At 42.6% G+C, this 26,213-nt stretch overlaps 1 protein-coding gene across 7 annotated transcripts in view; it reads left to right on the top strand.

The window, feature by feature from the left end:
* ppp6r3 (protein phosphatase 6, regulatory subunit 3) overlaps positions 1-26,122 on the top strand; it is a 35,287-nt gene extending 9,165 nt beyond the window's left edge. For 3 of the 7 annotated variants that reach the window (XM_063196959.1, XM_063196958.1, XM_063196955.1), the window contains 22 exons: positions 1,443-1,629; positions 2,372-2,509; positions 3,084-3,149; positions 3,999-4,111; positions 5,358-5,471; positions 5,785-5,911; positions 8,334-8,486; positions 10,961-11,119; positions 11,221-11,285; positions 11,462-11,577; positions 12,391-12,476; positions 12,816-12,902; positions 13,162-13,259; positions 15,104-15,158; positions 15,499-15,629; positions 16,152-16,267; positions 16,524-16,743; positions 18,059-18,156; positions 18,942-19,116; positions 22,414-22,533; positions 24,343-24,426; positions 24,903-26,122. In XM_063196959.1, coding sequence (XP_063053029.1) covers positions 1,443-1,629; positions 2,372-2,509; positions 3,084-3,149; positions 3,999-4,111; positions 5,358-5,471; positions 5,785-5,911; positions 8,334-8,486; positions 10,961-11,119; positions 11,221-11,285; positions 11,462-11,577; positions 12,391-12,476; positions 12,816-12,902; positions 13,162-13,259; positions 15,104-15,158; positions 15,499-15,629; positions 16,152-16,267; positions 16,524-16,743; positions 18,059-18,156; positions 18,942-19,116; positions 22,414-22,533; positions 24,343-24,426; positions 24,903-24,957 — 2,563 coding nt within the window. In that variant the 3' untranslated portion in view covers positions 24,958-26,122. The remainder of the gene's footprint in view (positions 1-1,442; positions 1,630-2,371; positions 2,510-3,083; positions 3,150-3,998; positions 4,112-5,357; positions 5,472-5,784; positions 5,912-8,333; positions 8,487-10,960; positions 11,120-11,220; positions 11,286-11,461; positions 11,578-12,390; positions 12,477-12,815; positions 12,903-13,161; positions 13,260-15,103; positions 15,159-15,498; positions 15,630-16,151; positions 16,268-16,523; positions 16,744-18,058; positions 18,157-18,941; positions 19,117-22,413; positions 22,534-24,342; positions 24,427-24,902) is intronic. The other 4 variants (XM_063196961.1, XM_063196957.1, XM_063196956.1 and 1 more) reach the window with 4 other exon arrangements.
* Positions 26,123-26,213: the final 91 nt, after the last annotated feature.

The following is a 26,213-nucleotide window of genomic DNA, read 5'->3' as shown; positions in this document are numbered from 1 at the left end:
TGAAACTTCAACAGTTTTCTCCTCCCTCCTGAAATAGGTGCTCAACTAGACAGCTCCTGACCCTCCCTACAAAATTAGTACGAGAGTGTAACATTAACTGCTTATGTGGTCTCCGGTCTGTGCTGATTTTCTTTGAATTCTGCAGTCAAGCAACACCTGACGGTGACTGAAATATCTGCACTGTTTACTCCAGTGGCCGTGGCATGCTGTGTATGTATTACCCGAAGCCGCGTACAGGAACTAAGAGTACCCTACATAGCTTGCCAGAGGATAGCCCACAGAGGCAGAGGGAAACCTTTGAGTTGAAGGTTGGAATTTTAGGACCCGAGTGACGGAGCAGGTTAAAACCAGAAATGTCCCGACCTGGTATTTAAGGCCAGATGTTTTGAACAGTGCCAAAGTCTGTGCATGCGCACATGCCTGACATTTTAAATGCGACTTGCTTCCATTTTGAGTGGTCATTGCTGAAACCAATACCAGTTTCCAGGACGGCAGTTCCCAGTTCTGTGTACTAAGTAGACACGTGCCTTCCACTTCCGCTTGCGAGAACAGGATATGTGTAGGGAGGCAGGGGGGGTTAAATGCACTGCTCCCCTGCCTAGTCAGCTGGAAAACAACAGTGCTGTTTTCTTGTTTGTGGACTTGCATGGTGCTGTTGCTGTTGAGTTTCTGTTTTAGACAGAGGCAGCAGTGACAACTAGGCATTAACTATGTCAATATTGTTGACATTATACACTTGTTGTTAGCTGTTTTGCTATATTGCTTGACTTTGCCATGGTTTCTCTTCATTTCCTTTGTCAAGTGACTACAATATGGTCGCTGTGATTTTTTTTTAATAAGTGCCAACTTCCCAAGAGCTTTTCCTGAAAATGTTTTTTAGGGGAAGATAATTGAGGGGGACTGGTCAGCACATGCCCGTTTAATCACAGGTTTAGTGCTTGTATGAAGGGTGTGTGCAGGATTTTATGGATCACACCAGCATATTAATATGAAAATATAATAAACGGCACCAGTCCGTATTATCATACCATGTAGCAAGAATTGGTGATTAAAAAATGTTAGTAAGTCATTATAACTGTTAAACTGGGAGCAGTGTGGGAAATTGCATTTAGAGCAATCTTGCCCAAGGGATCCTTCATAAGATTACTTAATCAAAAATGTTGCTCCACTGTAAATAACCATGTTTTATTACCTTGGCAGAATTGTCAAAATATGATGGCACAATTCACAGGATCATGAAATGGCACCCCGTCTCACCAAGCCAGAGACTTTCCTCGGTCATAACCAATTCACCACCTATCTCTCCCCAACGTTTCCAGAAATCTCTTGCCACTTACAATAATAACGACCACTGTCCCATCTCTCTACATCAGGTACACCAACATATAGTGTGAGCTGTTGCCACTAATAACCACTGTTTTGTCTTCATCTTTCTGTGCCAGGTACCCCAACATATCGTGTGAGCTGCTGACGTCTGACGTTGGGCAGATCAACGACCGGCTGGGCGAGGATGAGGGGCTTCTGATGAAGCTGTACGGCTTCCTGCAGAACGAGTCTCCCCTCAACCCCCTGCTGGCCAGCTTCTTCAGCAAGGTCCTCAGCATCCTCATTGGACGCAAGCCTGAACAGGTAACCATCGCCAAACCCAACCCCCCCTCTGGACATCTCAGCCTGTTTGTCTGGGTGTGACCCTGTGGTGTGCAAAAGTGTATTGAATGGGATTTTAGGATTTAGTATTCATATTTATTTTTAGTATGTAGTATTTGAGGGTAAATTCACATGCATACAGGGCATGTAGAGATGGGAAGACTCTACATGCCCTGCATCGTGTGATATGAGAACTCTTACTATGGCAAGTCCTGGGTTTGAACTGGGTTTGAAGTATCCACGTGTCTGAGAGTTAGCATAAGCATGGCACATTTTCTGCACAATGGAAACATTTAATGAATACTGGCATAATTATATTTCCAGGCTAAATGTAACTTTTTTTTGTTCATGTGATGAATGTATAGCCAAGTCATATTGTGTTATATCAATACATCTTTTCCAAACTGGTGAAGTATCTTGCGTGCGAAGCATCCACATTTTTTTCATTCAGATGGGGGTGATTCAGATATGTTTGGTTTCCTTTTGCATATGTAGCCAACTCCGTTTTCCTCAGTGCTTACAGTGCTTCATTTTATTGTATCAATAATGTATTTGTGTCATCAGGCAAACGGCACAATAAAACATTAACTTTGGATACGTAAAATATGCATATCCCCAGGCTTATAGCAAAGCAGCAAATCGACCTCCAAGAGCTTGTTGTAAACGGTTCTTTCATGTCTTTTTGTGTGTTTTCTTGTGTGTCTTTCGTGTGGGTATCTGCTAGATTGTGGAGTTCCTGCGAAAGAGGGAGGACTTTGTGGACCTGATGATCAAACACATAGGCACCTCGGCCATCATGGACCTGCTCCTCAGGATGCTGACCTGCATCGAGCCTCAGCAGCTCAGACAAGACGTCCTCATTGTGAGTCACTCACTTCTACTCTCTCTTGTCCATGTTGCTCTATAGTGGCTGTAATACCCATGCGATTTCAGTTGGATACACAGGGATGCTACTACCCTAAGCAAATGAGGTTGCTACGGATTGATGTATTGATTGATTGATTACTTGGGTGTCGAGTGTGCAGAGATCAATGGTTGGGTTACATAATTCATCAACCCTGAAGTAAAAAGATGTAATTTCTTTATGTACAATGCCTTTCCAGATATTTTTTATATTGATTTTATTTATCTTTCACACACCGCGCTCTTCCATCTTGTTGGTGCGTCTCTGAAGTAATTAAGTAGTTAGGCAATGGATCGCACTCAGTTCTTGCAGCCGAAACGTCTGTCCTGCAATGTTTGCATAAAAAGAAAAGAAAAAACTGAATATGATCCAGTCCCTAACTACTTATATTGAGTTTTTAAAAAATATTATTGAGTGCATACTTTGTTGTACTATATGTATTGCATTCTTTTCTGTTAGAAAGTGATCTGTCTTCAGGTGTTCTATTTGCAGTTTCTCCTCACTCATCCATGTCTGTCTTTCTCTCCCCCAGTGGCTTAACGAGGAGAAAGTCATCCAGCGCCTAGTTGACATGATACAGCCATCACAGGACGAAGATGTGAGTACAGTTGGCTTGACTCCCCACGACACTTTTTGTCTACCCCTTTTTAGACAACCTCTGGTAGAAAGAAGTCTGACTCTGTAGCGCAGTGTTTCCCAACCAGGGGTACGTGTACCACTAGGGGTACGCGAGCACACTGCAGGGGGTACTTGGAAAGATGTTGTTATTATAACAAATGTATGGAGCAGTCAAATCAGGACAGGGAAAGCGATATATAACAGGAATTAGGGGGTACTCATGGTTCAACTAAGAGGTTTAGGGGGAACGCGAGACAAAAAAGGTTGGGAAACACTGCTGTAGCGCACTTCAAATGTTTCCATTTCATTTAACCCATTGATGCCTGATGTTGTGTTGTGCAACATTGGCCCTGGCGCCTGGAGCTGCAGTACGCAATATTCAGGCTCATGAGATTTGAGACAACTTTATTAAAAATCTCTGTTTGTTTGAGATGAATGAACATATTCTAATGAAAGATGAGGGTCTTAACGTTTAAATGCAACTTAGCACATATTTTTATGTGCTTCGGAGGCTGAGATATTTAAGTTTCTATAGGCTGAGTGCAGCCTTTCTTAAAAAGGGCTCAGGCATTCAGTACCCTTTTTTGCAGGTGACTTAGGCGTCAATGGGTTAACCCGTGTCATACAACTTTTTGACCGTGTGTGGACGAAGACCATAAATTAAACGAAACTGAAGGATTTCAAGTGTGCAAACTTCTCTACCGGAATTTGAATCAGTCCCGCGGCACCTTGACAAAGGACTGTGCACAATTGTTGTCATTTTAACTCCTGAGAGTGTCCCTGTCCCTGTACTGTATTTGACGTGTATCTCATGTGTCTGGCCTTGCAGAGGCACTCAAACGCGTCTCAGTCTCTGTGTGAGATCATCCGGCTCAGCAGGGACCAGATGTTCCAGCTCCAAGGCTGCTCCGAGCCGGACCCTCTACTGGCCACACTGGAAAAGTACGCTCCTCTCACTATGTCTCTTTCCCTCTGTCTCTTTCTCTCTGTCTCTTTCCCTCTGTCTCGCTCTCTCTGTCTCGCTCTCTCTGTCTCTCCCTCTGTCTCTCGCTTGCGCTCTCTCTCTTGTGCTTTCTCTCTCTTGCCCCCTCTCTCTTTCTCATGCGCGCGCTCTCTCTCTCTCTCTCTCTCTCTCTCTCTCTCTCTCTCTCTCTCTCTCTCTCTCTCTCTCTCTCTCTCTCTCGCTCTCGCTCTCTCGCTGTCTTAGTACCCATGTCATCTTGTGTTGTAACTACACTGCACAAAGTTATGAGATGTGATGTTTGTATAGGGATCAGAAATGCACTACATTTAATTATATGTTGCATTTCCTGTATTTTTGTTCTGTCTATACTGTGTATTGGTATTGTTTTTGTGTTGAGAAGCCTGCATGTGTTTTTGTGTCAGGGGAGGCTTGCATTCTGCAGTTTAGGCTTAGAAAGCTTTGCCAGACCAGTGTAATGACTGGGGGGCTGAAAGTACTGGCATAGTCTTCCCAGGCACCTAGGGGAAAGCTCCAGCTGTCCAGTGTTTTGAAACTGTTTTGCAACAGCGGATGGGGGGTTGAACTTGGGAAAGGGCCTGTCTGTCCCTTTAGTTTGACAGCATGCTGATGTTGTGCAGCCATATTACTGTAAACTTGACAAGGAATATTCACAGCAGAATGTAATGAGGCACACTGGAGGATGTGCAGTACAGTATTGTCTGTACATGGCCCACAGCATGGTGGACTGGAAGTCGTGATCTAGGCAGTATCCTATCCCGTATGTTTGTGTCTTAGCTGCCCCCTAAGCACAGACCACGAGACCAATGAGCTGCATATATCCCTTTGATGATTAGACGGACGTAAACAACATGTACACGTCTAGTTTAACCCTTTCAGGATACACTGAAATAGTTTTGTACGCAGCAGCAGATTTAACCCTTTCAGTATACACTTTTGATTTTAAAGACTTGACGGCTTATTGGGAGTGAAACCGTTCTGTACGCAGCAGCAGATTTGTTACAAAATGGTTTTCTTCCTATTCTGTTTGGCACTGCTATGTGGTTTCAGATATACTTGGTTTTTTTTTTTGGTGGAAACGTTCACAAAAGAAGATAACTGTTCACCACCATTGTGTTTGTGGTTTGTGGTGTGTGGTCAGTCTTGTAATCCCTAACGCTTGGAGCAATGTTAGTGGTGACTGACTTGTAATTGTCTGCCCTGCAGGCATGAGACATTGGACCAGTTGCTGTCCAACATTTTCGATAAAGAGAAGAACGAGTCTGCAATTGTCAGCGTCATCCAGATTCTGCTCACACTCCTGGAAACAAGGAGACCTGCGTAAGGACGATTTTTTTTTTTTGGTTCTCTGTCTTGTCTTTTTTTGTCTTCAAACAGTGTTTGACTGGTGCAATGCGGTCTAACTTTGATATAACATGAATGGTTATATGAATGGAAACCGCATGTATGGTTATATTGTGAACAATATTCGATTCATTATATTTGACTGTCATATTCCTAGCTTGCATTTAATCATATCAGTTTTGGCCATGTAATCCATTAAAATTAAGTATACAAAAAAGAAAGGTTAACTGCCAATGCTGGGGAGCTCACTGGTTCCTTGTTGGTTGTGTTGCTTTGTGTCCATGTGTAGGTTTGAGGGTCACCTAGAGATCTGCCCTCCTGGCATGAGCCACTCCTTCTCAGTCAACCAGAGCATCCTGGAGGCAGTCAGACCCCGACTGAAAGACTTCCACCAGCTGCTTATCGATCCGCCCAAGGTATTTCGCTGGGATTCTTTTTCCCCTTGTACTATTGCACTAGCCAGGCCACCAGGGCTTAACACCAACACCCGCCAGGTAGCCAAATGCGGGTGAAAGTCGGCGTTGGCTAGTAGATACCGAAGGTTCACTAGCCATTCTGGCGGGTCCGTTACTATTCTGAATGATGAGGCACCGCATTTTGTAGTTTTTTTCTTCGGACCGTCTTTGCTACAAAAGCAATACAATGCGATTTCGCGAGCCTACAATACCCATGAAGCACCTGTGTCACATGTCACCTGTGTCTCACGCAAGCCAGGAATCTGATAGAGCTAGTCTTGCGAAGAGGAGTGACAGCGAGCTACCGGGACATCAGCGTGCGTTTGGAAATGCCACTGGAAACCTTCACGTGAAAATAAAGTAGCGAAGTTCATCTCAACTGACCTGTTTTGCGATCTGTCATTAGTACAATACTTAGTAGTAGTGGACATTAAAATGACCAAAGCGAGAGGAAAACACGTCAGTCTGTCTTACTCTTGTGAAAGTCTCAAGACTGATTAGCGCAGTGATAAGACAAGGACACAAGCGGCATTAATAATGTTTGGTTTAAATTATTTTCTGATTTGCCTGTAGGTCTATGTCTTCATACCTTAATATTCCTCCATGTTTATTGTGCTGTTGTTCCCGACTGTCAAACCGTTCTTAAAAAACGCACAGTAGTAGCCTTCCAGACTGCACAAAAGCATCCCATTGCATGTCCCTTCGCAGGTGCCCGTCTCGCCTTGCGCCCGTTTGTATTTTAGACAACTCGCTATTAAACGGAATGAAAGGAAGTCGTAGCCCCTTCTGTAGTTACAGCGTCTGTGTCTGCTTTCTAGTGGATACTTTTATAAGCAAATATTCCAGAAGAGGTGTTATTCCACATCCATGACCGAGGACAGGCGAACTTGGCAATGACTTTACGCAATCTACTTTGCGCATCAATTTGGGCGGCGACCTCCACAGATAGGCCTATATGATATGAAGAAGTCCCTCCAGATTAAAGACGAAAATATTTTGCTCTCATGTAGCTTACATTTGTGCCCTTCCACAACACTGTGCTTGATGTTTCTGCATGGTAAATATACTATAGGCTATGCCATTCCTCAGATCAGTAAATCTGTTCTTTGCATAGCATGCATGCATGGACCAGTTAATAGGCCTAACAATTCTAATTATTAGGCCCTATAGCTTATTATATTATACTGTATTATATTATATTATATTATATTATATTATATTATATTATATTATATTAGCCTACATTACATTATTAGGACAGCCTATTATATAATTCATTAAAGCTGCTATGATGATTAAGAAAATTATGGCTAGTGAAAAGGCCCAATGGCTAGTGAGTCAGGAAAACCACTAGCCAAAATGGCTGGTAAGCGAAAAAGTTAGTGTCAAGCACTGCAGGCCACACTCTCCTAGTGACGCAACACCTTCAGTGTTGCTTCTAGTCAGGCCATGAGCAATGTAAATATCGAGAACTCCTCTCACTTTGTCAGAAACCAGTCAACCAGTAGCAAGCCTAGGGAGGCAGGTCAACCACGCCGTTTGGGAAACGTTAATTCACTTAATTGTTATGCTCTTGGTCAGACCAAGTCTTGAAGAGATTTGAAAGTCGATGATAATCAGGCTACTATTGTACAGTATTTATACTTTTTAGTTTGCCAGCATCACTGGTGCCTGTATCCTAAGCAGAAGAGCTTGTTTGAAGGGTCAACTTTATATTCTGTTTGAGGCACTCTTTTGGTGTCAAGAAGTGTGCAAGAAACGATATGGCTTAGGAACCCGTGCCTTTTCGAGCACAACATTTTTCCATTAGCAGTGTTTTGACACTCTTGCTCAGAGAGATTGGGGATGGCTCATTGGGCCAGTTACAGCTGCTCTATTACCAGGAAAAAGTTGCAAAGAAAAATCACAAGATCAAAGCGTCTGCCGTTTTAATCTTAATTGCCCAAGTGGCTTTCTAAAGGGGTTGTTGCACAGTTGGGTTCTCAGCGTGTTCAGAAGTAGCTCTTAGGATCTCAGCACCTGCTGATAAAATAACCAGCAGGCGGCCATTTGATGTCGCTCTAATTCCCCCTCTTCAGTACACCCCTAATTGCCTTGAAATATGTCTGTTATCTGCTTTGTTGGGGAAATAAGGAGCTTTTCAGATCGTGAAGGTCTTGGTACTGTAAGACCACTACTGTGAAAGCGCACATACCTTTAAAAATAAATAAATTTTAATCCTCTTGACCAACACAACCTGAAGATTATGATTGTTATAACTCCCTAGAGATGGAGAGAGTTTATAATTCTTGTCCAAAGCCTTAGCCGTGTTTGTCAACTAAGTGTTTTGAATGATTGTCCTTTTTTTCTGATCTTTTTTCTTTCTTTCTGTTTTTTTTTAAAGAAAATTACCATGAAAACCACTTGGGGCGTCCTGGACCCTCCGGTGGGCAACACGCGTCTGAACGTGGTGCGCCTGGTGGCCAGCCTCCTGCAGACCAACACGCATATCATCAACCAGGAGCTGATTAACCTCAACACTCTAGGAGTCATACTTGTAAGTGGCACACCAGGTGTCCCAATGGTGCATTCTTTTGAAACTCTGATTGTTGGAAACCCAGACCTACGCCTCGGAAAAGTGCAAAAGAACGGGTACTCAACTCAGGGTTCCGAAACTCAAACTCGGAGCACTTCGGTGTACTTTAAGTTTGTTTAACATTAGTGTTTTCAGACATTTGCATACCTGCCGACCATTACGCATTTTTTGTAGCAGATACGGATTTTGACATCAAACTACGGCGCTGTCACTTCAAAATACGGGAAAAACCAATAGCAAAGTGTGTTCATGGGCCCTTATAAATTGCTCTGTAGACTTGCAACCAGACAGAGCCGTAGACATGGCTCTGCTTGCAATTGTCTCGCGCTGGTCTTTCCATTGGCCAGCAACGTGTGGGGGGGAATATTGACCAATCAGAGCGCTAGTTTGGATGTCTTCATTTGTTGTGCTGCGCTTTCGAGGCATCTGCTGCCGACAGAAAGTTTGCTTCGAAATCACACAAGCAGAGAGACTGGTTAATGTACTCCTATAATCTCTGAAACAAGTGTCCTCCTCCTGTCATCATGTATTATCCATCTTGGTACTGTCGCTGTAGTTTTACAAGTGACCACCGTCAAAATCACCGTTTCAAAGGTAAATGGACTTTGAGAAAGGTAGCCTGTATGGTAATAGTGAATTGCGTCCAGTTGCTAAATCCGTAAACTTATGAAAATAAATAAAGGCCGAGGTCTGTCGTAATGATTCACCCAATGTTTCGCCGTATTTGACGGCAATATGTTGTTGCTTGTTTTGATATTGGACCGAAACGAGATTACTTCCGAATGAGAAAATGTGTCGATGACCGTGCTATAAATTAGCAGATTAGCAGCAAACTAAATTCGGTTTCCCTTTGCGCCGGATCATTTTAACTCGGGAAAATAAAGCGATAGTTCTAACGGTTGTGCTCGGAGTAGGTCTACATCCGTAACCTACCATGACACCGTATAGGAATACTGTTCCCCCCTGAGTCATGGCCCATTCTGTGAACAGGTGTAGGTATTAACAGGTCGTGCGTCATACCAAATATGCATCACTCCACGACTACTATCCGTAATCACGTCGTATGGCAATCTATTAATAAAATCAATTCTCCTATCATCATATATGTGCCGAACAGTGAACAATAGCCAACTCATGACGGCAGATGAGGGTAGATAGGCCTACTATTATGCAGAGAAGTGAAAAAAAAGAAGCGATCCCCCTCAAAAGTTACCGTGGAAGTTCCAAGAGCATTGGCCATTAGCCCCCGTCCCTCAGTAGAGCCACAACATGACGCATTTTGTACTGAATGAATGCTGAAAGTGTGATTTTGATGTTAGCCCCCAAGGTAATAATATTAACCTGATATTATCCTAGCTTAGATAACACTTGTCTTTATCTTTTTCTCTACTGCTGATGCTTCTTCACAGTAGGTGACAACATCACCATTTATTAATATTGGGGGAGATGATGTAAGAATCATTACAATTCAACTTTTTGTTCATAAAAATCACTGAAATGCCTCGGTATTTTATAATCAAATTATACATTTTCCTACATGTTCCTTCTACAGCCAAAAAAATAATCAGCAAATGCTTCAATTTCATACTCAATTCCAGCTCCTTAACACCCCCCAAGTGACCAAATGCTCTGTTTGGCTGGTACATAGGATAACTTAATAGCCACTTAGGCCTACTAGCCAGACTGGTGGTATGTTTGACTAGTAAGATCTGATTAACAGCCATATTGGCTGGTGATCAATAAAGTTAATTTAGAGGCCTGAATTCCAGCACACTATATCATAGCATTGTATTGGTGTTATGGTGTGAAAAAAAAACATCTTTCATGAAAGTTTAATAAATTATGGTAGTTCAAAGCACTGTGAAGAGCAAGATAAACTATTTGCCAGCTTCACGGGATGTAAGGCTAAATGCATTAAAATGCAGGAAATTGCATCTAAGAAAAGCATTTTTTTCTGGGGGAGGACCCCCCTGCCTGAATGAAGTGTCTCATATCTTCCCTGTTGACATTTGGCAACCCTAGGTGTAGGGCAGACTATGCAAAACAAAGTAGCCTCTCAGATGGGCTCGCCGGCGACCCCGTTGCTTTGCCATGCCAAGTTGTTGCGCCGTGAATTGCCGCGCCGCGATAAGTTGCTTCTCAAATTTTTTTGTAAAGGTTGGCAGGTATGCATTTGTATTGTCCCCAGCTGTTGCAATAGAACACATTTACAGCTATTGTCGGGAGAACAACGTTGGGTCTACCGACAGCCGAATTTCAAAAGAATGAGCCATAACTGTCTGAGTATTTATTTGAAATGTCAATCAATCGATCAAAATGTATTGATGAAGTACAATACCCCAACTACGTAGCTGACTCCCACACACACTTTCAATGCACATGTTTTCACGTCAGTTGGATAATTATTAATATGCTCTTTTTTGTCTGTCTTCCAGGATATGTACTTTAAATACATATGGAATAATTTCTTGCACATACAAGTAGAAATATGCACTGCAATGATCTTAGCAATGCCTCCAGCCCAAAGTGAAACTCCGGAAATCAACAGAGAGCAAGACCAAGAGCCTGTCAGGGAAAACCACCTCATTAAACATGTGAGAAGCCATTTTTCTTTTCTCAACATTTGTCTTGCATTCTTTGTCGTTTTTTTATGTTTTCAATGATCCCTACCATAACATTCCTTGTCTGTGTTCAGCTCTTTCAGAAGTGCCAGTTATTACAGAGAATCCTGGATGCCTGGGGCGGCAATGAGAAGGAGCAGTAAGTGAACTCTTTGTGATGATACCAACTTTGGACTAGCTGTCTTTTTTTATTTTGTTATAATCAACTTGTTGAAATGAGAGATTTACGAATACATTTCCATGTCCCACAGTTATCTGCATTTGTATTAATGGAGAGTCGTGTGTGTGTGTGTTTTTTTCCCTCCTGTTTCTCAGAACGGAGGGTGGTCGGCGAAGAGGCTACATGGGCCACCTGACCAGAATAGCCAACTCCATTGTGCACAATGGTGACAAGGGCCCCAATGGGGCTCAGCTTCAGCAGCTCATCTCAGGTGAGGGCAGAAAAGCATTGCAGTGGCCCTGCTGTGGCCTAACAGTGGGGCAATGGGTTACTACGCCGGCGGCCCGGGTTTGATTTTGGCCCGGGTCATTTGCTGATCCTTCCCTGTATCTCTCTCCCCACTCGTTTCCTGTTTCTCCTCAACTGTCCTGTCGAAAATAAAAGGCAAAAAAAAAGCACACCCAAAGAAAAGAAAAGCATTGCAGTATCCTCTGCTGGCCGTTACTTAGCAAAGCCTTTAGGTATACACTAGGGCTGGGTGACAAATACCTCCTGCATGTATTCAGCCATACCGGCTGATGTTCACAGTGTTAGTGTCCAGAGATGTTTATAGTACAAGTAGAAGTAGTAGGAAATTCATAAATGTACCACTAAGTATACCCCTGGTGCAAGATATTACATAGTTATTACACCATCTATTCCACTGCACATAATGAGAGATTTTGCTCTTCTTTTCCTTCTATTACTTAATACACATGTCTGTCGCAATGCCATGTGGCTCTTAAGATGAATTTTAATGCATATTATTTGTTTATTTCTCATGTTTTGTATCTTATTTTTTTACCCAAACTTTATGCTTGTCTTCAGGGGCTCTAAGTTAACACCAGCCAATTGGCCAAATGCTGGTGAAATTTCAGTTTGGCTGGTACAAAATACCGACTTACTAGCCACTTTGGCCCATTTGTGAGTGTGTGTTTGGTTAGTTAGATAAACATCGACTAGCCATTTTGGCCGGTGATGAAAAAAGATGATTTGGAACCCTGCTTGTCTTGCTAATTTATCCGTATCCTCTTCTCTTCTCCAGAGCTTCCAGAAGAGGACAGAGAAAGATGGGAGTCCTTCACTTCTGGCCAGCTGGCAGACACAAATAAGATTAACACTGTAGACTTGGTAAGTGCCACCCTAGACACGGGGACTGAATTAGACATGAACCTGAGTCTGCACTGGTTTCCTTTCCACTGTCCCAGCCTTAGAGCAAGCGGACACTGGCGTAAAAGGGAGTGGTCCTGTTTACTCATTTAAGTGGTAATTTAGTCAAAACTTTTAACGGCCAGCAAAGTATGACATGTACTGTGTCATCAAAATAGTATTTTTTTTGGCAAGCCAAAGATTTTTCTCTCATGACCATGATGTTGTTGATGGTCACAAAGTTTTATATCAGTGTTGTTTCTTCCCATTTGCATTCTTGTCAACTTGTTTAATGGTGCCCTCTCTTTGCTGTCCTTGTAGGTTAGCACAAACCATATTCACTCGTCCAGTGATGACGAGGTAGATTTTAAGGACAGCGGTTTCCACCAGGACTCCTCCCTACAACAAGTAAGTCTGTAACTGTAGGAGCTATGAACCTATTCTTTATAAATTACACATAAACGTCATGCACAGTTGAACATTTCTATTCATTGTAATGGTATCGCATTGCAATTTGTTGATGTAACATTGATTTTAATGTTTTGTAATTGTCGTAATATATGAATGTGCATGTGTGCTTTTAAAATTGTTTGTACTGTACTGACAATGGAAAAGCCTTTGTGTAGTGCCAAGACTATATCATTATCGTTGGTCCTGGGTTTGCCAGGCCTTTTCTGATTATCAGATGCAACAAATGACGTCCAATTTTATTGAGCAGTTTGGCTTCAATGACGAAGAGTTTGCAGATCAGGATGATGTCGTGGAGTGAGTACTGACCACATGTGTTAATTTTATTTATTTATCTTTAATTCACGTTATTCCTCTGTCCAGCTCTATTGTAATCATGCAGCAGACTTCCAGATAATTGATTGGTTGAGAATAGATTAAGACTTCCAGATCGTTTATTGGTTGAGAATAGATTAATTGAATGCATTTTTCCATGGAAGCGTCACAAAAATCATTTTCAGGTAAATGCTTTCCATGATGGGACCACAGAAGTCCACTCTTTATTATTCCCAAAGCTCTATGATCCCACAGTCTTATGCTCCAACTTGTGTTCTCTCAGATGATTTCTCTCCTCTCCCCCCCCGGAGTGTAAATTTCGCCTCTAATTTTCTTAGACAGTTTCACATTTACTTGCTAGGAATTAAGGATAACATGCCCACCAACTGTACTCAACATGATGGATGAATTTTCTTATTGCATATTGCATCTACGTCTTGTATGAAAGTGGCCTCTTGTATGAGCATGGTATCTCCTGAAGAAAAGCTATGCTCCTCCAGTATAAACTTTTAACCTCCTCAAAAGTCTGGGCAGCAACTTGAAAATGTGTTCCAGTCGGTGTCTTGAAGCAGCACTACTCAGTGGTTTCTGACAGGATTGTTTTAACAACAAATGAGGGAGTAGAAATTTGATCGCCAGACATCCCAGACTGCACTGAGATGTGAATTTTGCAAGAGCACACAGGAAAGCTGAGGATGAGGAGATGTCTGAGGCTTAAGCTCAGGATATTTGTGCCAGCGTCATACTTATGTGAGTTTGACCGTTTTGAGCACCGTTTGGAGCTAGGTCTGTCTGATGGGACATAATTGGAAGGAAATTTGCAATCATCTCGGCATAAAACAGCAGTTATCAAATTCATAGCTTCCAAGTACTCCTTTATAGCAAATATACTGTCATCTTGTACAATGTTAAAAAAAGGAAAGCATGGCAAGAAACTCTTTCCCACGAACAAGGGAAAGGGGACAAGGGACTTTAATAAATAAATTAATTCATTAAATCTTAGAACTACTATGGCACTGTCATACACAAACGGCCCAATATTTAATGTGTGTTTCAAATACATCACTGATGTAATCTAATGCGGCAGTAGTGAAACCAATTAAATGAGTCATTTAAATGAGTCATTGCAAACTGGCTACATTGTAACATTGGTCACTGCGGAGCAGTAAAACTGATCTGATCTTTGGTGGAGGATTTTTTTTCTTTTTTTTTCTTTTACACTGGTCCGAAGTCTGTAAAGAGACCCACCCATGCATACAGCTGTCACATGATCTCCTACCTTGTAAAAAAAATCATCCTCATCAAACTTGGCCAACATAATCTGACAAAAGGAATGGGGGAGGGATTGAAACGCTAAGTGCCATATATTTGTACCGCAAGAACTGCGCTGCCACAGAATGTTTCTGCTTTCACCACAGTACATTTGTACCGTCCTTTTGTATTGTATTGTCTGCTTATTTGGCTTTGGGTCTTGGTGATTTTTGGTTTTCTGCTGTTGGACTGATGGAAGACAAATCAAAGATTAAAACAAAACATTGATCAGAGGACATAAGCTATGCATTGTTTGCAAATGAGTTAAACATGCTTGGTTTATTTCAGTAAATTACATTACGTTATTGTAAAACATTACACACTGTCATAACACAGGCTTGTAAATTGTGGTGGCTGCAATGGTATTTCAAATGTTTCCTAAGCTGAGAACTTTACTTAATCAGATGTGATGTTATTGGGTATAGCTGGGGAAGTGTGTATATTTGTTGGTGTGTTTGTCCCATGTAAGTCATTCTTGTATCTTCTAAAGTCATTTTATCTTTTGGCATTTACAGTATTCCATTTGATAGAATATCAGACATCAACTTTTCCTTGAATACCAATGAAAGTGTAAGTATGTCAGCCCTCGCCCACCTTTCCTCCCTGATGTTGACATTATTGATCTCTATGTAAAGTAATAACTTTGGAATAAATGCTTGTTGTTTGCTCTATGATTTTCTATAGCTTTAGCCAAGAACCCTTATTGATTTGTTTGCAACCCAATGTACTTAGAGTGTACATTAAGAGTAAAATAAAGTAAAATAATTTCAGTTTAAAAGGACCACCTGAATAATACAGTTCGGTCCAATCTGTTTGAGTTAAAGAATTTTATGAGATGCAGATTTTGTTTCCTAAACTCTTGGAGAGGCATTACGTCTTTTAACCAGCCCCCCTGCTCTCTGCTCCATAGGCAAATATAGCGTTGTTTGAAGCCTGCTGTAAGGAGAAGATCCAGCAGTTTGAAGACACTGGCTCTGATGAGGAGGACATCTGGGACGAGAAGGATGTCACCTTTGCCCCAGAAGCACAGAGACGTCCTAGGTACACAGTGATTTTGGGTTTTCTGCTGTTGGACTAGGTAACGACTAATCAAAGATTAAAACAAAGCATTGATCAGAGGACATAAACTGAAGCACAGAGGCGTCCCAGGTACTCACTCTTACCAACCTGACATCACATCATATCACAGAAACACCTCTTCTTTAATCTTAAAATGAGACGTTAAAAAAAAAAAAGATTTCTCACCGCACACTAGTGTTCCCCGGCCAGCACAGTGATTGAAAAACACTGATCTAGTAATCATGAAGATTCTGGAAGTGTAAGATTGACCGATCATACTTCTGATCCATTCATATACTTCATCCATTAGACAGGACAGTGAAGAGTGGGGCAGGGAATGAGTAGTAGAGGGAGACAGGTGAGTGTCGGGAAATGACCCAGATTGGTTATCGAAGCCGGGTAGTCCGCGTAGCAGTCCAGTGCCCAGTCGACTAAGTCCCGGCTGGTTCTGTTCAGTCTACTTAACTTATGCTGAAATGTTTTTGTTTTTTGCATGTGTGGCAGGAGTTCTGGTAGCACTGACAGCGAGGAGAGTACAGACTCAGAAGAGGAGGACGTGAAGCGGGACCCGTTCGAGCCCAGCAGTGCCACCACAGACGACAGGATGGAGGTGGACACAGGTAAGACTGAAGCATCACTGTGTGAGAGAGAGAGACCGTCGTCTGTCAAAGCCAAAGCCTGTTGGCCTTCCTTGCTGAATGAGAGTGCTCAAAGACGTGTCGTCCGTCCGCCCGCCTGTCCCCCTTCCTTCCCTTCCCTCCTTTCCCCTCCCCTTCCCCTCCTCTCCTCTCCTTTACCCCCCTCCCCACCTCCATCCATCCTCCCTTCCTCTCCCCTCCTCTCCTCTCCGATCCCTGGTCCCTGATGTGATGGCAGGTCCAGTGTGGACGGCCAACTTTGACGATATTCCCATGGATACAGGGACCTCCGCAGGGGCCGCGGGAGTGGCCTCCCTCCCCTCCTCCACCACAGCCGCTGTCGCCACCACGGTCACCATGTCAGAGCCCACTGGTTGGAGCTCGGGCCCCAACGCCCCACAGGCCACCACAGGCGCCGACAGCAACTGGGCAGACTTCTCTTCCTTCTCACACGTCACGTGAGTACCAACCTCCGCTCCGCAAGCACCGACTTGTGTGGTTTTGTGTGGATTTGGCTGAATTGTGACTTGAACCGTGCTTTGTCCCTTTGATTTATTTGTGAAGCAAACAAATTGAGTTGTTGCGGCTTGAACGCAAAAATATAATTGATTATGTGTGTTCAGGGGATTTCAGTTAACGAGGTTTACCTCTGCTTTGCATAATGGGAGATTTTTCCCTTTCCTTCACTACCTCCTCTCCTCCTCCATGTTCGGCCAATCTCCACCACAGCTTTCTCCAAACCAGTCTAACCGCACATATACACCGGCCGCGACCAGAGCGAGGCGAGCGACCGAAGTAATTGACTTTGTATTGAGTCGCGCGACAAAAGCGATTGAAGTGACTAGAGGCAATTCGCGTGACGAGAGCGTCAGTTTGTAGTTGAACTCCTGGGAATATTATGCAAATTAGCTATGACGTGGTTTGGCGACTCTTGTTGCAAAGAAAGCGATTCTCTGTCGCTTGAATCTCGTCGCTGCCGGTGTTATCCGCCTGGTAATTCAGCACATCCCAACAGACACCATTGGTGTTGAGTTCTTATCTCCCTTGTTGCCTGTATGGGATTGTTATGGGCAGCAGGTTGCTACTGTATTCTAATAGCATTGTTTCACTTGTCATGGTCCTGTTACTGTAGGACAAGACAGTGGGCAGTGAAAGCCCTAAAAAGCTGCAGTATCCGGTCTGGACTGCACAGACCATGGACGGCGACCATGGCGGCGAAAGACTCGACCTTTAACGTTCGATCAGGGAAAGAGACCAACTGAAGCTTGTGTTTGTAAAAATGTAGACATTTCATTGGCTGCTGCCGCCGAACATTACAAATTTTCCGCTGACGTTCAACTTCTCTTTTGACGCCACAGCCGTTTTTGCCGCTTGCTCTTCTATAAAAAGTCTTTACCTTTACCACGGTCTGTTCCTACAGTTATCGTCACGTATGCTCTTTATCAAGATTCTTGACCCATCCGCTGACAAAGATATATGCCGCTAAACTGTTATAAGCCATTTGCTGCCCACATAGGTGTGGTGTATATAAGACTGATTAAAAGGGTAAAATAATCTGGCCTAACGGTAGGGATACTGGTTTACTACTCCAGCGACCCAGGTTCCATTCCGGCCCGGATCATTTTCCAGTCCATCCTGTTTCCTGTATCTCCTCCACTGTCCTGTCAAAAAATAAAGGCAAAAAAGTCCTAAAAAATATATTTTTAAAAAGGGTAAAAGAATCTCTTGAGTGATGCCTAATAAATGTCTTCCTGTTTCCACCCCCCTGTGTAGCCCCAAAGACCCCCTGCGAAGCAGCTCGCCAGTGGCTATGGAGACCAGCCTAGAGACGGCCGACCCTCTGGGTGTCAACGCACCCATGCAGTCTGAAGGTGAGACACACTGCCCTCCAGGCCCCATTCACAGGCAGGCCCTTCACAAGCAGATTCATACTAGTACAGCGCACAGCAGTTGGAACATCATTAACAGCAAAGCAGGCTTCCTGCATTGGCATCTAGTCTATTTTTTCTTTTGTTTTTCTTTTTTAATTAATTAATTAAACAAACCAAGAGCTTGAGTTTGTTCTGATCACACAAGAACACATGGTGTTATACTCGTGCGTTTCTGGGACATGTCTTTCCATTGAATGTGTTTTCCTTTCCGAGTGCAGTAGTCAAGACCAGAGAGAGAGAGAGAGAGAGAGAGAGAGAGAGAGAGAGAGAGAGAGAGAGAGAGAGAGAGAGAGAGAGGAGAGAGAGAGAGGAGAGAGAGAGAGAGAGAGAGAGAGAGAGAGAGAGAGAGAGAGAGAGAGAGAGAGAGAGAGAGAGAGAGAGAGAGAGAGAGAGAGAAGAGAGAGAGAGAGAGAGAGAGAGAGAGAGAGAGAGAGAGAGAGAGAGAGAGAGAGAGTAATTTCCCCCTGGGATCAATAAATTATACTCTACTCTAGAAGTTGATAATACAGTAGTATGAATGTAGGTAATCATCAGCTGAACAAATGAAATACAGACCACAAGAACTTATTTATGGCAAAAGGAACACTTTGGCTACTTTTCGGCACGTTTCTGCCAATAAGATTAAATTGTTGATTAATTGTCATTTCAAATGTCACAAAACAAAGTAATAAAAAGCCCTGAATTAGAAAATGAATGTAACTGTTGATGGTCCCTGGTGCTCCCAGCAGCAGACCAGTGGTCTGTAGAGGCGGCTGCCCCCAAAGCCGCCCCCACGGGGGGCTCAGACGCAGAGGAGGAGCCGGCAGCCGACCGCGTCACCGAGACGGTCACCAATGGCTCTATGAAGGAGACGCTCAGCCTTACTGTAGATGCCAAAACCGAAACTGCTGTTTTCAAGAGGTGAGCGAAACGTGACTTACACCCATGCACACACACAGTGCAAAATAATAATAATAATAACAAAATATATGCCTTAGTGGGGGGTGGGAAGTAGAGCACCTCCCGTCCCCTTTTTCTTGTTTTCTTCCTTCCTTCCTTTTTTCTGTTTTTCGCTTCTCTTTCTCTCGCTCTCTTCAGTGTCACCAAACATGTCCCTTTTCTCCCTGCTATAACACGGCCATTCACGTCACTGTGCATGTGGACCTGCCCCGTGTCCGTGTCCCAGCTTTGTCCCCCATCCCCCCCACCCCACCCCCTCAATGGGAGCCAGCCAGGTGGCAGACGCCCCCTCCCTTCCCCTGCCCTGTTTGAAAAGGGGGGGATGATGCTACTTTGTACTGTCAGCTTTGACAGCTACACTGAAAAAGTGCTGCTTATAACCAACATAAACATTGTGAAACATACTGAAAAATATTCAGGCAACTTGCTTACTGCATCCCTTTATGTTGGTTTAACCAAAGTCCTTTTGGACAGGCACCCAACCGCACTCTGCAGCCACCTTGGCAACGCCTTTGCGTCTCTGTTTAAGATCAATAAGACCAAGCCCTACTTGAATGAATGGTGAGATGAGTATTATAGAAGTATCTGATGAAATACTGAGGGACCTAAGAAATGTGGTTGAAATTTCCACCAAAAAAGTTGCAATGGCTGGAAATGTTTGCTGGTTTGTATTGAAATAAAGCTTTGAAAGCCCCCTTTGTCACAGGTTATTTGGAATTACATATATAAAGTACAGTGTATTGAATGTGGTGTTTAGCTACAGGGAGGTTTGGTATAGCAGCTGACTGTGTGGCAGGTTTGGAACACCTTTTGTGCAGCTAAGAAAACTATTGACTCTTGGTTGTTATAATAACTGGAATATTTGCAGACCATTCACCATTGTTGTGTTAGACTTAGAAGTGAACTGTAATTTCTAAAGGCTGTCTCCAGTGCTGTGTCTCTTCCTGTAAAGGAAATCCCTGGTTTAACTTCTGATCATAAAGCTTGGGAAAAAATAGTGCATAAAAATTGTTTAACCACTTTAATAAGATGGATCCATGGAGCACCTTGCCTAAAATATTTTTGGAAATGTATTCTAAGCAGCACTTTTTTTGCAGTGTAATGTTGTAGCCAAGTTACATTTCTTATCTCAAGGGCCCCACATTTACAGATGTTTGTGTGTGTGTGTGTTTGCTTCTATTGTAAGTCAAAAAGAGAGAGCGAGAAAAAAATCTACAAATCAACTGTCCTTCACTATCTTTCCGATTCTTTTTGCCAACTTTGCACCACTTACAATATGAGCCTCCTCTTTCTCTCTGGCGTGCCTGTGGCTTCAGAGTGTTGAAATCGTATCGGTATGTACAGCCAATTGGGCGGGGGGGCTAAAACCACATCTGCCGTGTCTTGTTTTTTTGTTGCGTTACGTTCGTCCGTGCGTTTTTTCTGTTTGTTACCCCCAGTGTCCACCAATAATCGATTATTTTTTTCCTCCTCATCTCTGTGTCTATATAGATATAAGTTGTACCGATGTGCAATTTATATGAATATATGCACGATCCTACATTTTATGTAACATTTTTGTTGTTATTTAATGAGTTATTTGTTCCATTGTCCATTTGCATGTTCCGCGTTTGTCAGTGACTCCAAATGGCCATAGGCCCTTCAGCTGTGACTATTTCTGCTCTCGACCAACAGTGGGTTTAAGTCAGTACTCTACATCTGTCCGGTCTTCTCCAGAGGACATGGACTCTTGTAGAGAAACATAAACAAGACTGGCAGCTTGTTGTAATCGCGGTCGTGGCTACTAAATGCCATGCTGGAGTTTTTCTGGCCTCAGACTCCCAAAACGGGCAGATGAAGAACACTTCTGCCCGAAAGAAATCGTTGGAACCCAAAATTACATGCTGATGGTACTCTGTATAAATTGACTGGCTTGCTGGCTTCTAGAAAAGTAGCAGTTTGAGGAACACTGCACTGTGTGTGTCTGCCTTTACACAATTCCAAGTACAAGTGATCTTTTTTTCAGACAGACCTTCTGGTCATGGGTTTAAGCACTTCATATACTTTTTTTCAACACTGGGAAAAGTACAGTACTGAGATAAAATAGTGTTTATGTCAATTTTATTTCACATACACAACACACCCCTGTCACACATGGATTCTCCTTTCAGAGAGTAAAAATCTTGCCACATACACAATCAAATTTCTCGTTCATATTCCTAACTGATTCTAATGAAGCACACTGCACAGAAGCTATAAGAGCTATGTGAGCTATGATTGGGTTAAGATATTGGGTTAAGATCGAGCTATGAGTGACTTAAATTATTTGTATTTACTTGTGCAGCAAAAAGCCTTTTGACGCTGGTTTCTCCACTTGTGCTTACTCGCTAGAACCTACAGCTAAACATAATGACATGGTAGCGCACATGCACGTGAAGAAGTTCTTCTCTTAATTAAAAAAGAAACTTTGAAAACAATGGTAACCCTGAGTGATGGAAGAGTAATCAAGGGAAATGTATAGTACCGGATGGTTCACAACTAGATTCTTACAACTAACATGTTCACTTAGATGCTTTAAAAAAATATATATATCAGCATAAAGCAATTACTCTTTTTTATGTAGATATACATGGTTTTACCTCCCATTAATTTCCTAAATCATATTGATTGACAGGGATTTGGAACTACACAAAACCTATTTGTTGTACTTGGTCTTGATTTAAGGTCATCAGCTTTTACAGGTGAAGTGTTCTGCAGTATTTTGAGCTACTTCCAGGTTTAATTTCCACAGAACGCTCCCAGTGTTCATTTAAAATGCTATGACCAAAATCTGGGAGGGTGTACAGCTGCCAGCTTTTAACTGTGAGCGTTGAGGCAGAGTTGGACCGCTGCTGTGTGTGGCCCACTGAGCTTACCGTTGATCCCGTTGTATCTGCTCAAGCCTTAACCCGAAGCTTAATCTTCTCCCGGCTAAGTGATCGGACCAGCAGAAATTGGCATTTTTATTGGAAGAATGACAAAATTAAATAAAAACTCCTGCTCCTCTCCATTTTGCTGTACATTGTCCTGCCTGCAACTCATTTTGTTTCACCACCATTTCATCAACATCCATCATTTTCATTGGCTTTGAGTGTTTGTCCTGTCTGTTCCCATGTTTGCATGTCTTACCTGTCGGGGGCTACAGTATTTACAAACCATGGGAGGGGAGGGGCTAATGAAAGTATATAAACCCATTACTAATGGTCCACATGTGTCCACACCCCATCTTCCTGTTTTTAGTAAGGATGAGTCTTTACCTACCTCTGAAGATGTGGCTGCCAAGTACGCTGTGGGCGAGAGTGGCGAGTCCAAGACTGCCAGTGCAGCGTCACAGCCCGTTAGCAACTGCCAGAAAGCAGGGTAAGCCTCTCGCACGGCACACTACACTAGTGAGGACTGGTTCTACTAAGCACTGTTAACCACTGACAGTACAGGATATGTCCTATGGTATGTTTGGCTTAATGTGTGTGTGTGTGTGTGTATATGTGTGTGTGTATGTGTGTGTGTGTGTGTGTGTGTGTGTGTGTGTGTGTGTGTGTGTGTGTGTGTGTGTGTGTGTGTGTGTGTGTGTGTGTGTGTGTGTGTGTGTGTGTGTGTGTGTATATGTGTGTGTGTATGTGTGTGTGTGTTGGATCCATGCCTTATCCCATTTATAGTATAGTATTTCTATTTTGAGTTTTTATTTATGCTATTTGTGGATGGAGACTGGGATTGTCAAACCCAATGCAATGGCCAAAGTCACCAAGCATCTCACACTGGAGCCATATTCCAAAGATATTTTAAGATATGCAGACCTTAAAGGTGCACTGTGTATTTCAGCAGTACTTTCCAGAATTCATGCTGCCCATTCACAAATGTTACTCTTTTCATGAATACTTGCCACCACCATCAAATTGTAAGTATTCATTATGACTGTGAAAATGGCAGTTTTTATACTGGAAAAAGGAAATCTTCTCCATGGTCCTCCATTTTGAATTTCCAGAAATCGACATTTTTAGCTGCAAACCTTACTCTACTTTGGTCATACCGTACTAGCAGGGCTTTTAACCGTTATTTTTTTCCAATCGTTCCGTTCTGAACAGAAACGGAATTATAACGTTTCCGGTTATGAGTTCCACCAATAAATTGTTCCCGAACCGGTTAGAACAAAAAAATGTTGTTCCCGGAACGGTTAATTTCGTTCCTGTCAGCTGATTACTCCCCATAGGCCTAACTGACTTTAATTAACCAAGAAAGACGGAAGTGCAAATGAGTCGGCCTACATTCCAAACTGTTTATTCAAGCGGATGAAAAGAATATCCTCCAGAATTTTGTCATTCAGGGACGACCTAAGCGGAGAAGCGGAGAATAAACCTCAATGATGAAAATGCACGCTCCACGCTGACTTGGGTCACGGGGAGCGCTATGATGGGCATTGTGAGTTTGTGCATATTTGAAGCGGCCATGGATGCCCAATAACGTCGAACATTCTCGATGCGCTTTACACGCGCTTCTCTGCAATGTCTTACAATTATGTAATGGAAACTCTGCCCTTTTGTATGACAGTGGTTTCTCTTATTTAAGATGTGGAGTGGAGACTTTGTAATCCACAGCTCTCTCTCCATTCTGTCAGAGAATGTTTGATGTCACACAGGACGTGAACCTCAGCCGTCATGGTAACGTGCACAGGAAAATAATTGCTTTTTTTTTTGTTAACCGGTTACCATTATGTTTAAATAAGTGTTTCCGTTCCAGAACATAAAAAATAATAACGTTTCCGGTTTCGTTTCTGTTCCTGTAAAATGCAAAAAGTTCCCGGTTTTCGTTTTCGTTCCTTGAACCGGTTCAAAGCCCTGCGTACTAGTAAACATTAGTCAATTACTGAGTAAATATTTATGAAAAGATCAAATATTGGCAGGAAACTGCACAACCTCAATGAGCAGCATAACAGCAATACCTACTCTGGCCACCATCCTACACACTTCACTTTTAAAGGAACAATCCACTATGTTTCCATTCCCAACTATGTTGTTCTCTGATGTGACACAAACGGACCAGAGAGGTACACATCAACTCCTGTCACATCAGAGAAGAAAATGCACATTGTTTGATGTATGACTTAAAAGAAACAGTCCACTGTGTTGTCATACCAGACCTAATTATTGTTGCCTTTTCTCGTTTCTGTAAAAGGGCAAATTTCGTAGAAGAAAAGGCAAAATCTCCGAGCGAGGCCGTCAACGGTCCCCTAGAAGCACCAGTCAAGGATGAAGCCAAGTAAGTCTGCCACAGCTTTGGGAGATTTCATGATTAATAAACTTGCTGTCTAGTTATACCTAGCACCATATGTTGAAAATGAGCTCAAGTTCCTTTCTACCTCTAGTGACCTTTTTGCCAGAAGAGCTGGCTAATTTCAATAAGCTGATTGCAAATAATTGGCAGGTACAATAAGAATTGTGTTGTGGATTTTGAGGCCAGGCTGCACTTTATGTACGGCAGATATTCATTTTGCACATGTTGACGCCATACTCTTCCAGATTCAGTGAAATGGGAAGTTTTTGGGTTTTATTTTTGTAGAACCTTAGTACCCAACCTTGTTCCTTTCCTGCTTCTTGGGACCCTGCTAAAATACAGCGAATGGTGCATTGAAGAACATATTTTGAGCATCCTGGCTTCCTGTTCCCGGTCACGATCTAAAATCCCTAGTGTATACTGATGATCTGCCTGTCTGCCTGTGTGTGTGTCCCCTACAGAACAGAGCAGAGTGTGCCCTCAGCAGACGCAGCAGCAGCCAATGGCCCGGTGTGAGGCGGCACCCCCGCTGCCACCTGCCGGCTGGCTCCTGCTCCTGCCCCCACGCTCTCCTCTCTTGCATCCTCCAGAGAGGGGCTTCACCAGGAGAGGGCAGTGCCAGCCTGGGAGCCCGAGCGACAGCAGGAGTCAACCACCAACCCAAACACCCCTCCTCTTCTCCGCCTCCCCTTCTCCTCGTCCTCCTCTTCCCCCTCCCCCCTCTCGACTCAACTTCACCAGATCAGGACCAGCAATATTCATATTAGACAGTTGTACAGAGAGTTTGAACTGTATGGAGAGAAATCATACTCTAATTTTTTCCTTTTTTTCCATTCATTTATAAACTATTGTTCTTATGAGGTGATCTGTCTATCTTGCCACTCAAAGTTAATAGTAATGTTGCTATAGTTGAAAATGATTGTATGAATAAAATATTTTATAAAAAGGAAACATGTATACAGAAACAAAAATATGAATTGCTGAAAAAAAATATACCAATTGGAACACTTGTTGTGGCCAAATTGTTTTTGTTTTGATTATTTTCTTTTTGACTAGGGTTTTCTTTTCCCCTCTTGCACAAATTTGGTATTCTAAGTAAAAGTGACACACTCAGTGAAATATCAATTGGCGAACCCATGTTGGTCTGTTTTAAGTGAGGCTGTTCAAAGGGGAAAACCATCATTTACACATGCCGAAAGATTTATTTTGCCACTGGCATTATTTGTAAATGTTTCTTGTATCCTTTTTTTGGTGAGCAAGATAGGGGGGAACAAACTTTGGAATAGTTTTTAACTTAATTTATTATGAAAAAAAAATTAGCTGTAATATTCTGTTACTAAAGAGCCATACACATGTCCTCCCCACCCCTTTTCCCTGTGATCACATTAAACTGTACAAAACCCCTTGAAGGAAGAACTGTAGAGGTTGTGCTCCAGTTTTGCATGTAGCTAGCAAGTTTAACACACTTTTGTTGGCTTGTGATGATTGGATCTTAATTTTTTTTATTTTGTTTTATTTTTCCAACTGTTCCTGTCTCACTGGTCAGCCTCTCTCCACCTCTGCAGTTTTCTGGGATTGTAATGGAAATTCCTGATGCTTCAATCATGCATAAATCATTGACTTTTTGATTTACTTTTTTCTTTTTTTGTTAATAAAATGGCCCTATTGGTGCCTGAAAGAATAGGGAGAAGTAATTTCTACAATCTCTTCTACGAACCAAGATAGTGGTTTACCTCAGGTGTGTGCGTGCGTTTTAAGCAGTGATGACACTT

This window comes from Engraulis encrasicolus, chromosome 4 (assembly GCF_034702125.1).
Source record: "Engraulis encrasicolus isolate BLACKSEA-1 chromosome 4, IST_EnEncr_1.0, whole genome shotgun sequence".
NCBI classification, from domain to species: domain Eukaryota; kingdom Metazoa; phylum Chordata; class Actinopteri; order Clupeiformes; family Engraulidae; genus Engraulis; species Engraulis encrasicolus.
Note: the sequence above shows the minus strand (reverse complement) of the source record. Positions and strands in the feature narration are given on the sequence as shown.